The sequence below is a fragment of the Pseudonaja textilis genome, chromosome 2 (genome assembly GCF_049901715.1).
Source record: "Pseudonaja textilis isolate UNSWEBS1 chromosome 2, rPseTex1.2, whole genome shotgun sequence".
NCBI classification, from domain to species: Eukaryota; Metazoa; Chordata; class Lepidosauria; order Squamata; family Elapidae; genus Pseudonaja; species Pseudonaja textilis.
This window is the reverse complement of record NC_141991.1, coordinates 7,358,066-7,369,631: the sequence shown is the minus strand read 5'-3', so window position 1 is coordinate 7,369,631 and position 11,566 is coordinate 7,358,066. Positions and strand designations below refer to the sequence as shown.

At 42.2% G+C, this 11,566-nt stretch overlaps 1 protein-coding gene across 4 annotated transcripts; it reads left to right on the top strand.

The window, feature by feature from the left end:
• The first annotated feature begins 375 nt into the window (after nucleotides 1–375).
• Nucleotides 376–10,412, top strand: LOC148126643 (uncharacterized). 4 transcript variants are annotated; one of them, XM_087927840.1, is made up of 4 exons: nucleotides 376–772; nucleotides 2,674–3,267; nucleotides 3,881–4,007; nucleotides 6,282–10,412. In XM_087927840.1, the coding sequence occupies exons 2-4, from the start codon at nucleotides 2,842–2,844 to the stop codon at nucleotides 8,246–8,248; spliced, it is 2,520 nt and encodes an 839-aa protein (XP_087783966.1). In that variant the 5' UTR covers nucleotides 376–772; nucleotides 2,674–2,841; the 3' UTR covers nucleotides 8,249–10,412. The 4 variants fall into 4 exon arrangements, with proteins under 4 accessions (XP_087783966.1, XP_087783967.1, XP_087783968.1 ...); XM_087927841.1 differs by having other exon boundaries at nucleotides 376–1,232; XM_087927843.1 differs by lacking the exon at nucleotides 376–772 and adding an exon at nucleotides 3,567–3,800 and having other exon boundaries at nucleotides 3,205–3,267.
• The last annotated feature ends 1,154 nt before the right edge of the window (nucleotides 10,413–11,566 follow it).

Below are 11,566 nucleotides of genomic sequence, written 5' to 3'. Positions count from 1 at the left end.
CAGGACAAGAAACAATGGTTGGAAATTAATCAAGGAGAGAAGCAATCTGGAATTAAGGAGAAACTTCCTAACAGTGAGGTCAATTAACCAGTGACACAGCTTTCCTTCAGACGTTGTGAGTGCTTCAACACTGGAGGTTTTAAGAAAAGACTGGACAGTCACTTCTCCGAAATGGTATAGGTCTCCTGCTTGAGCCAGGGTGTTAGACTGGAAGACCTCCAAGGTCCCTTCTAGCTCTATTCTATTCTTGAACACCTCGCTTCCCGTCCATCGCCCCACAGGCTTGGCAGGCAGGACCCGCTAGACGGCGCCCTTTGCAAACAGCCATCGGATTCAGCCGAATTGCTTTTGCAAGCTCCCAGGGAAGCATCTCACCCGATGCTTGCAAGGGAGGGCAGGAAGTGACTGTTCCCACGCCGAAGGACTGTTTTCCCAGGAAGCGGCATCCTCTCCAAACGCTGGACCGACCCTGCAAACGGCTCCTTCCTTCCTTTGCTGACCCTGCAGCTGCCAGGTTTGGAAAGCGTGTCTTGGCTGGGCTACTCGCAGGGAAGCGGAGAAATCGACGGATTCTGGTGAACTGCCGAGCCAGGCTTGGGTGATCTCAGTCTCCGGATCTGGAGCAGGGTTCTTCTTGAAACACCCCAGGATTCCAGCTACTCATTTACCCCCACTTTTAGGGTATCCGTAGGACGCTTATTTCTGCAAGGAGAGCCCCTTCTGGGTTAAAGATTCTGTTCTGCACAAGCTCCCTCCTGAGGACCTCTTATCGGTGAGATAGGCAGCTTATAGATTTATCTGGAAAGGGGGTCTTGTAGGGAAACCTTCCCAAGTTTCCACATCCTGTATTTCCTGTTCAGCTGCATCATTTTTACGATATGCGTGGTAAGGCTACTTCTGCAAGAAGAGCCTTGTTGTTAGTTGTGAAGTCGTGTCCGACCCATCATGACCCAGTGGACAACATTCCTCCAGGCCTTCCTGTCCTCTTATCATCTCCTGGAGCAGTGGTGGGATTCAAATATCTTTACCACTGGTTTGGTGAGCATGGCTTGGTGGGCGCACATGCACGCACTTTGCGTGCGCGTGCACACCAAACGTACACTTCGCTTAGGTGTAGAGGTGTTCTAACTCACCTCCTGCAAGCCTGCACGATCCCGGTCGCTTCAGCAGTTGCCGCGCGGCACTCTTCTGTGCCGCTCGAAGCAGCTGTGCTTCAAATTCAGAAGATAAAGGTGAGTATGGGAGCCCAGGCAGGCGGGCGAGTGGGCACAACAGCAGAGCAGCGGAGAGAACTGGTTGGGTCTCCACTGCTCATTGCTGTTACCAGCTCAGCAGAACCGGGCCGAACTGATAAAATACCACCGCTACCCTGGAGTCCATTTAAGCTCCCTGCTTCAGTGACTCCATCTAGCCACCTCATTCTCTGCCGTCCCTTTTTTCTTTTGCTCTCAATCTTTCCCAGCATTAGGCTCTTCTCCAGGGAGTCCTTCCTTCTCATGAGGTAGCCAAAGTATTTGAGTTTCAGCTTCAGGATCTGGCCTTCTAAAGAGCGGTCGGGGTTGATCTCCTGTAGGACTGACCTGTTTGATTGCCTTGCAGCCCAAGGGACTCGCAGGAGTCTTCTCCAGCACCAGAGTTCAAAGAAGAGCTATTCTGGGTTAAAGATGGAATTCTGCACAAGCTCCCTCCTGAGAACCCCAGCGGGCTCAGGGTTTGTTGTCTGCGGAGAGCATCTGCAGGTCGAGGATCTTGGGAAGGTGTCTCCTTTCACCACTTGGAGACAAGGCAATAGTCCTTTCAGCAGAAGTCCAAGCGACCAGGTTGATCTGCATCTGATCTAGTCAATATTCCCCAGATATCTGAGTATCTGCCAAAGTAGCAGCTTGGGTCATAAAAAAGATTTAAACCCACAAACTTCAATATTTCTAACCTGCACACTGTTTGTGAGGTGGACGTTGTTTATGCTGTATTAATGGTCAAGACATTTTTCCACCCCTTTGCAACTATTTTCATTAGTAATCTGCTGTGTTTGAATAACAGAATGACACAATAACAGAGTTGGAAGGGACCTTGGAGGTCTTCTAGTCCAGGGCTCTCCAACCTTGGCAACTTTAAGACTTGTGGACTTCAACTCCAAGAGTTCCTCAGCTAACAAGCTGGCTGAGGAACTCTGGATGTTGAAGTCCACAAATCTTAAAGTTGCCAAGGTTGGAGACCCCTGTTCTAGTCCAATCCTCTGCTCGGGCAGGAAACCATAGTCCAACGTTCTTCAAACTTGGTAAGTTTAAGACCTGTGGATTTCAACTCCCAGAATTCCTGAGCTAGCATGACTGGAGGAGGAATTCTGGGAGTTGAAGTCCACAAGCCTTAAAGCTGTCAAGTTTGAAGACCCCTGCCCTAGACCATTTCAGACAAATGGTGGTCCAATCTCTTCTTTAAAAGTTCCAGTGATGGATCACCCATAACTTCTGGAGGCAAGTGGTTCCATTGATTAATTGTTCTGTCAGGAAATTTATCCTTAGGACCCAGATTGTTGGAGGCAATAGGCTGACTCTCTAAACTGCTTAGAGCGGGCTGTAAAGCACTGAAGCGGTATATATTGCTAGGTTGCTTCTCTCCTTCATTAGTTTCAATCTGTTGCTTTTTGTCCTCTCTTGTTTTCATTCTTTGCAGGTCCTTCAGTTTTCAAGTGTGTGGATTGATGAATGTAAATTTTAAACAAATTGAATAATGAAAGAAAGTTCTTCCCAGTGTGTTGGATTGCTGGATTCTACTTATTTTCATCTTACCTTGGAAGCTGAACATACTTTCCCATAGAAGCTGATCATTCAAGGGAGAAATATGTCATTCTCCAAGATGGCAGAAGGTGGTTCTCCTTACCATTCTGCTCCAATGAATAAAAGTGGCATTGTAGATTCGGAAGAGCCTTTGGATTTGTTTGGACAAGCAGCAAGAACCAAGCAGAACATTCTGGAAGAAGCAGACATACATTGTGTTGTCCAGTGTTGCCCTTTCAGGGAGCTCTGTTGCCAGGAAGCTGAGGGATTGCAAGTCACATGCAGCCAACTCCATCGTCTTTACGATCAGTGGCAGAAACAAGAGGGCCCCATGAAAGCTCAGGTGGTAATCCTGCAGCTCTCCACCCCGCCTGCTGGGGTGAAGAGCTGTGTCGGGATGCATGGAGCAGAGACCAGGTCCCAGGAAGGGACCTTAGCCGAAGGTTTCCTCCTAAGCTGTGTGGAGCAGAAAATTCAGAGAAAGCAGCAGGTGAGATCATAAAAACAACATGAATCAATTTTTAAAATATAATCAGGTTGATTTTAATAACATGTATCCTTGATAGACAAATGATTCTGTCCCCCTTCATCCTGATTATTTCCAAGGTCATATAACAAGCAGGGGAACGGGTAGTAATGTTCTCTTCACTGCTATTTCAGGTTTATGGGCATTTCATGGAGGTGGTTCTAAACCATCAGGAGATGCATCGCATCTCCTTCAAGAAATTGTCTTGAGTCTGAGTCTTTTCCGGCGCCAATTTAATATCTCTGATCTAAACAAATTTTCAGAGCATCTTCCCAGTGTTACCATGCATAGCAGAGCAAACATCTTCTTGAGGACATCTCCCAACAACCTCTTCTGGTTGTTCAATGAAGACTGTGTATGTCCTACTGGATAAGACATTGATTAAAATATCATATAGGAACATCCAAATACTTGCTTGATAAACAACCTTGTAGGAAGTATTGGAATCCATTTCCTTTCCTCAACTTGTCCCAGGAGTGGATCAAGGGTTGTTTTCAGTGAGTAGAATATTTTCCATTAGAATATGCGAATATTTTCTGGAATTGTACAATTAACAAGGAGTGCTTTTGTGCTACAGATCCCTGTGTCCTTTGAAGATGTAACTATATTTTTCTCTGAGGAGGAGTGGGAGCTGCTGGATTTGGACCAAAAGTCCCTGTACAGAGAGGTCATGCTGGAAAATGCTAAGAATGTGGAATCCATGGGTAAGAGATTTGTGTTGCTCTAGGTTCAAATAAATGGATATATACATATATACATATACATACATACACACACATATATATATATGGTATTCAGCTTTGTTCAGGTATTTTCCCACGTCATTGTAGTTGTGCTTTTAAAGTTGTAGCAACGTTTCGGCAGAATCTCATCTGCCATCATCAGGCTTCTGTATTGTGTTTGTCGTTGAGATTACACGTTGTAATCTCAAAAACAAAAAACCAATCCAGGAGATTACAGCACAAGATCCAGGATATCTCCACAACAAAACTCACAAGGCCATCACACAGCCCATTATACCAACATCAACTTCATCAACCAATCAAGAGGCAGCAGCACAGCCAACCAGCCCAGCACACCAGCCCCACCACCAGTATTTATAGAGAGACAGCAGCTCCGATCATACACTGCTTGCACTGGCCAAAAGCACCAGTCTGAGGATGGCGAGTGGGACCTCGCCGAAACGTCGCCAAGATACTCTTAATCTTACATGAGAAAAGACCCGAACACACCTAGACCTACATATATATATATGTTCTCTTAAGCTTTCGTGGGTACTTACATGTATGGTATTCAGCTTTATTCGGGTATTTTCCCACGTCATTATAGTTGTGCTTTTAAAGTTGTCTGCTGAAACGTTGCTACAACTTTAAAAGCACAACTATAATGACGTGGGAAAATACCTGAACAAAGCTGAATACCATATATATATATATTCTGATGAGAGGTAAGCAGTTTATTAATTTCGGGGCGGGGGGGAATGCTAAGAATGTGGATTTCATGGGGAAGGGTTCCATTTTGCTCTGGATTGAAATATGTGGAGAAGGTATATTTTTACCAGTTTCTCAAAGATTAAGGTCTGTACTTTTCCTAGCGAGAATGGAAATGACTATATGTGAGTCATGTCCAGAGTCATGTATGTGATATAGACATCTATGTAAATAAAAATAAGGAGCCGTGGTGATGCAATGGTTAGAATACAGTATTGCAGGCTACTTCTGCTGACTGCCAACAGTTCAGCAATTTGAATCTCACTGACTCAAGGTTGAGTCAGCCTTCCATCCTTCCAAGGTTGGTAAAATGAGGATCCAGATTGTTGGGGGCAATATGCTGACTCTGTAAACTATTTAGATAGGGCTGCAAAGCACTGTGAAGCAGTATTAAGTCTAAATGCTATTGTTATTGCTATTCCTAAATAAATACTTTTAATAGAAAATTAGGATTGATTACAAGAAGGCATTTGATCCTCTGCCACATATTTGGATAATCAAGTGCCCATAAATAATTAGAATCATCAGAAGCTTTGTGAAAAGATAAATAGTTCAATGGAAAACATAGTTGCTGGTCAATGGTGTTAGACCAGGTGGGTAATCTTTCAAGGAGGCTCACTATTACCACTACTTTTGTCAATGCATTTTTTCCTTTAACACCAATACTGAACAAAGCAGTCCATGAGAAAAAAATAACATCTGCCAGGTTACGATATAATTTTCCTTGGGCATCTTAATTCATTCAGTTTTCACCATTTTTCCTCTATGGCAGGGGTGTCAAACCCGTGGCATCATGGCATCACATGACGTATTGTGAGTTTTTTCCCTTTGCTAAACCAGGTATAGCGCGGCCAGCACGTGACACATGCAGGCTGTGAATTTGACAACCCTGCTCAATGGATAGTAAGGGTGGCACATTTGCTCAGTCCAAACTAGTGCGATATATGGCTGTACATTCAAACAGTACTGAGCAGCAGTTTCATTTCAAATGATGTTTTTGCACACAGTCATAGATTGTGCATATAGTTAAGAGCTTCCGGTGAGTCATCTCAAACATGCTAAATCCCAGCATATAACTACAGTTTACTTATAGCAACAGCACCTCCATATTCTCTTCATTTAATTTCAACTTGTCTTTGTCCACATTTAAAATTGAATGTTAATCATATTCCACTCCAGAACTCTAGATGCTGCTTTCATCTTGACCTCAAATTATTTTCCCTGATGAGTAAAAATAATGGAGCTCTGTGGTACCTCATACCTTAGGTGCCCTCTAGCAGTCCAACATTCTGGAGATAACTTAACAAGAAGGATCAGAAATGAAGTCAACAAAGCCCCAGACATATTCCCACCACCATGTAGCTTAGAGGGAATAATCTTGGTAATGTTAAAATAAAAAATAATAAATAAATATGATGTGATGGCACTTCATTTTACGTCTTAAATGTCTCATGTTTAATTTTCTTCTCTTTTTTTCTTTCCAAACAGATGATAGGGGAGAGCCTGAAAATTATAAAGAATCGGGTGTGAATTCTCTGGAAAAGACTGAGACTACAAAAGGGATATTTCAAAATCGAAGGAAACCAAATGTGACTGAAGAACCCTGGCTGAATAATAGGAAGAGAAAATCGTCTGTTTTTCAGCATAGAGAAAATCGCAACTTCAATATCCAGCCGCACAAAGAAAAAGGTTGTTTAAAGGATGGGAAAACTTTCAGCAATAAATCAGTCATCTGTGAACGGGGCAGAACCCACTCTAAAGAGAAGAAGGTTGAATGCAAGGAACGTGGAAAAAAAGATTTGAATCTATGTCTTCCTTTACATCAAAACATTGAGATACCGAAATCACATAAATATTCAGACAGTGGGAAAAGCTTTAGTGACAGCAGTACTTTTAACGCCCATAAAACAAACCATAAAGTGGAGAAGTCTTATAAATGTGCAGAATTCAGAAAGAGTTTCTGTACAAGCAGTGATCTTACTTTGCACAAAAAATCCCATGCAGGAAAGAAATATAAAAGGATGGAATGTGGAAGGAGTTTTAGTACGAGTATAGATTTTACTTCTCATAAAAGGATCCACACAGGAGAGAAGCCATACAAATGCACAGACTGTGGAAAGAGCTTCACCACCAGTGGTTCCCTCACTGCCCATAAAAGGATCCACACGGGGGAGAAACCATATAAGTGCATGCATTGCGGGAAGAGTTTCAGCCAAAGTGCTTCCCTTACTTCCCACGAAAGGATGCATACTGGGATGAAACCATATCTGTGCATGGATTGTGGAAAAAAGTTCGGTCAAAGCAGTGATCTGATTTCTCATAAAAGGATCCACACAGGGGAGAAACCGTTTAAATGTCTGGAGTGTGGAAAAAGCTTTACAATGAGACGTGGTCTTACTTCCCATGAAAGGATCCACACGGGGGAGAAACCGTATCAATGCACAGATTGTGGAAAGTGCTTTATAAGTAGAAGTGATCTTACTTCCCATAAAAGGATCCACACAGGTGAGAAGCCGTATCAATGCATGGAGTGTGGCAAAAGCTTCAGCTGGAGTAATAACCTTACCAGTCATCAAAGGATCCATACAGGGGAGAAACCATATAAGTGCATGGAGTGTGGAAAGAGTTTCAATCAGAGCACTTCCCTGACTTCCCATGAAAGGATCCACACAGGGATGAAACCGTATCAGTGCATGGAGTGTGGAAAGAGCTTCAATACGAGCAGTGAACTCATTTCCCATAAAAGGATCCACACAGGGGAGAAGCCATATAAATGCACAGCGTGTGGAAAGAGCTTCCGCAAGAGTACTGATCTTATTTCTCATGAAAGGATCCACACAGGAGAGAAGCCATACAGATGTACAGAGTGTGGGAAATGCTTCAGCCAACACAGAAATCTGTCCTGCCATAAAAGGATCCACACAGGGGAGAAGCCATACAAATGCACAGATTGTGGAAAGAGCTTCACCACCAGTGGTTCCCTCACTGCCCATAAAAGGATCCACACGGGGGAGAAACCATATAAGTGCACGGAATGCGGGAAGAGTTTCAGCCAAAGTGCTTCCCTTAGTTCCCATGAAAGGATCCATACTGGGATGAAACCGTATTCGTGCCTGGATTGTGGAAAGAAATTCAGTAAAAGCAGCCACCTTAGTTCTCATAAGAAGATCCACTCTGGGGAGAAGCTATATAAATGCTCAGACTGTGAAAAGAGCTTTTACACAAGCAGTTCCCTGATATCACATAAGAGGATCCACTCTGGTGAGAAACCATACCATTGCACTGACTGTGGAAAGTGTTTCAATACAAGCAGTTCCCTCAGTTCACATAGGAGGATCCACACAGGAGAGAAACCATATGAGTGCCAGGAGTGTGGAAAGAGTTTCAGTCACAACACTTCCCTCTCTTTTCATAAAAGGAGCCACACAAAGAAGAACCCACCTGCCTGCATATAATAAGCAAGGAACTTCTTTCAGAGTATGAACTTCTGATAAAAGAAGTTACATGGAGGAAAGGCTCAGTACATGCATGCAATAGGGAAAGAACTTTAAGTGATTCCATTTCTGATCAATATGCCAAAATTAAAAGGGAATGGATTATTTAATTCGAGAAAATTAGTTAGAGTGAAAGGTGGCGAAGAGAAGAAATTGAATGGATGGGCCAGATGAAAAAGATTTGGAAGAGCTTCAAGTTATTACAAGAGGAAGGCCAAGATCTTGTCTGTGTTGTAGGTACAATATAAATCAACTATATCTGCACTAAGATATTAGGGATATCTAGATTTTTATTAAATCACTTGACTATGTCCTTTGGGACATCATTTCACAGCCGTGGTGGTGCAGTGGTTAGGGTTGCAGGGTAATTTTACCAACTGCCAGCAGTTTGATCCTGACTAGCTCTGTTGGAATCTGATTCTGAGGGAGAGGAGGAACAGCTGACAGGGAGTGGGAGTAGCTCCGGAGGTTGTGGAGGAAACTGGGGAAGGGCACAGGCCAGCTGGGCATTCAGAGGAAAACCCAGGCCCATCCCCTCTTCATCCAAGGGCATGCAGGGAGGAGCGGATAAGGGAGAAACATGAATGGTGTGGTCTACGGGGGAGGAAAGGGCCTTGATCCCCTTCATGGGCTGTAGCTGTGAGGACTGTTTAAAAGGACCAACTGCGCAGGGGTGGGTGCTGGAAGCAAAGCGTGAAAATATTTCTAGTTTCTTAGTTCTTATCTGAACTCTGGTGTCCTTCCCAGTGTGTGTATTTCGATATCTGTGGACGTCTTCAAGCCATTATCCTGCCTTGTCTCATTAATTGCTTCAGTGTGGTTTGTGTTGTTTGTTTTCTATTTATAATTTATATGTATTTTGAGTTTTGAACTGAAGTTTTTTCACAACTGTTTGTGGGGGAGTTTTTTCTCCAGTCAGTGATAATTGGACCTTTCAAGCCAAGTTGAAGGAATTAAAGGGACACCTGTTTTTGTGACTTTGTTACTTTTGTATCACCTGGGTCATCACAGGCTAAAGAATGACTCAGCCTTTCATTCTTCTGGTAAAATGAGGACCTTGATTGTTGGGGGTGATATGCTGATCCTAAACAGCTTAGAGAGAACTGTAAACCCCTGTGAAGCGGTATATAAGTCTAAGTGCTGTTGCTATTTCCTTATCTTCCTTAAACAGAAGAACAGTATGACCACTCTTGAGCAAAAAAGCTGTGGGAACAGAAGTGAACTCCAACTTCCTGCTGGCCTTCACATAGAATTTCCTTGTGGGAATCTGGCAGGGAGCATTGGAAATTTTCCCTTTTCCTTTCTCTTCCCAACAGGCAAGTAAGTGCCTGCTTCTGAGTGGGGGAGGGTGCAAAGGATTGTGAGAGTAAGTGGGACACTCTCACCCGAAACTGTTCCAGCAATGTATCAGCAGTCAGCAGCAATGAGGCAATCATAATTTCCCCCAAATTTCATTCCCTTGGGAGTCATTGGTCCCAGAATGGACATATTCTGTAAGTTAGTCTATAAACTGTCCAGTGTAACCTTGAGGCAAAATAGGTGGCCTAAAAATTTTATAAATACATTTGAAGTGTATTGGTTCAAGTGGGTAGCCCTGTTACCCAGTTAAGGTCATGACTAGACTTAGTAGTAGTATATAGATTATCCAAAACCCTTTTTTTCCTTCTTTCTTATTTATGTGTGAGTTGAGTTGGGGATGCTGACTTAGTGTATTTGGGAGCAGGTATCTATATTGAATGACTGGGCTAGGGGTATAAATGACTATAGACATAACTGTGAATAAGTATTAGCCGGTCCTTAATCCTGATGCCAACTCTGGGGTTTGGAGGATTGTATTTATTCTTGCTTGCCTGCAAACATTTTAACTGTTTTTCTAAGGTCTATGGTGGGCCTTTTCTCCTTTCCTCAATTCACTCTTCCTCTGAGACATACACCTTTGGTTTTAAACCTGTATTTTTCCCCTCTCTATTTCCAGCAAAATTACTCCTTCCCCAATCTCTCATGTCTTTGTTGTTTCACTTGAAGATGGAAAGGGCATGTTTGGGTGTGTAAAATACAATGGTGCATGTAAATAGGAATTTTTTTCCTTATTTTAATGGAATTTTATTAAATTTTATCTACATTTTTTTGCTCTGGGCCTATTTCATTTGGAGTGTGGTTTTTGACAATGGTACATATGCATACATACAGATTTGCACACATAGAGATATGTAATACATGCTCCCATAAAATTTATGGACTAATTCCTTTTCTGAAAATATGGTAACAGTCCACAGTTGGATGTGGAAAATACTACTTTGATCAACTGCTTAATATTCAGAAACTCTGGAAGAAAATCCAATGGCTATTAATTTTTGAATAACCTTTGAGCTGGCCAAATCTATAGATATTCAAGATGATAAAAACTAAAATGATTGTGATGAACTTGAGAAGAACTACTTTAGAGTAACTGCCAACTCAGTGACCAGTGCATTCCCTTAAAGAATATTGCAAGTGATGGGTACAGGAGCATAAATTTAAATATTAGTGTCATGCAGATTGGTAGAACCAATGTTATAATTAGCTTTAAACATACGCATAGCAGAAATGTGTGCAAAAGGAAGAGATATGCAGATAACAACTTGCACGCCTTGTGTAAAAGGTTAACAATGCATATTAGAGTGAAATATATGTCTCACTATACAACTGAAGTTAATATTATTGGAATGGCCAGATACCTTTGTTTTTGTAACTTCATATAATTAGTGCACTCTTCTACTCATACTTAATTGTGTACTGGCTGAAGGCTGTACAATTGAAGACTTTTTTTACACTTTGCATCTTGCCTGCAAGAATAGAAGCCTGTTGATTTGAGAATTGGGTGCTTAATCTGATTTCTAAGCACTGTCTTTTTGATCAGAAATAAACGTATTTCTGGTGCGCTTTAATAAGCACTGCATACCATAGCAAGCACAATCTCAGTCTTTTTTTTGGACAACAAAATCTCCTTATCTTACTTCCTGCTCAGGGTCAAATCTTTTGCTAAACATTCATTTATTCTTAGGTGTGTTTTACTTCTATCAAATTTTGTGCATTCCCTGATCAGCATAAAGCTGGTTTCTCAAACTGTTCATTGTTGTCTCTCATTTTTCAATTACAGTGCAACATTCCTGAGGATGCTTACTGTTACACTTACTATTCTAAACCACTTGTAATTTGTGCACTCACTAATGCTACTTTTCCCTTTGTATAGAACAGTAATGGCATTGTTCAAGACAAACATGTGCAGATTATCACAAA

Bases quoted from the DNA above. Each gene is read 5' to 3' on its own strand.
- LOC148126643 (XM_087927840.1), top strand. From the start codon at position 2,842: ATGTCATTCTCCAAGATGGCAGAAGGTGGTTCTCCTTACCATTCTGCT. The intron at 3,268-3,880 runs GTGAGATCATAA...TTTGTGCTACAG, and splicing joins AAATTCAGAGAAAGCAGCAG to ATCCCTGTGTCCTTTGAAGA. The intron at 4,008-6,281 runs GTAAGAGATTTG...CTTTCCAAACAG, and splicing joins TAAGAATGTGGAATCCATGG to ATGATAGGGGAGAGCCTGAA.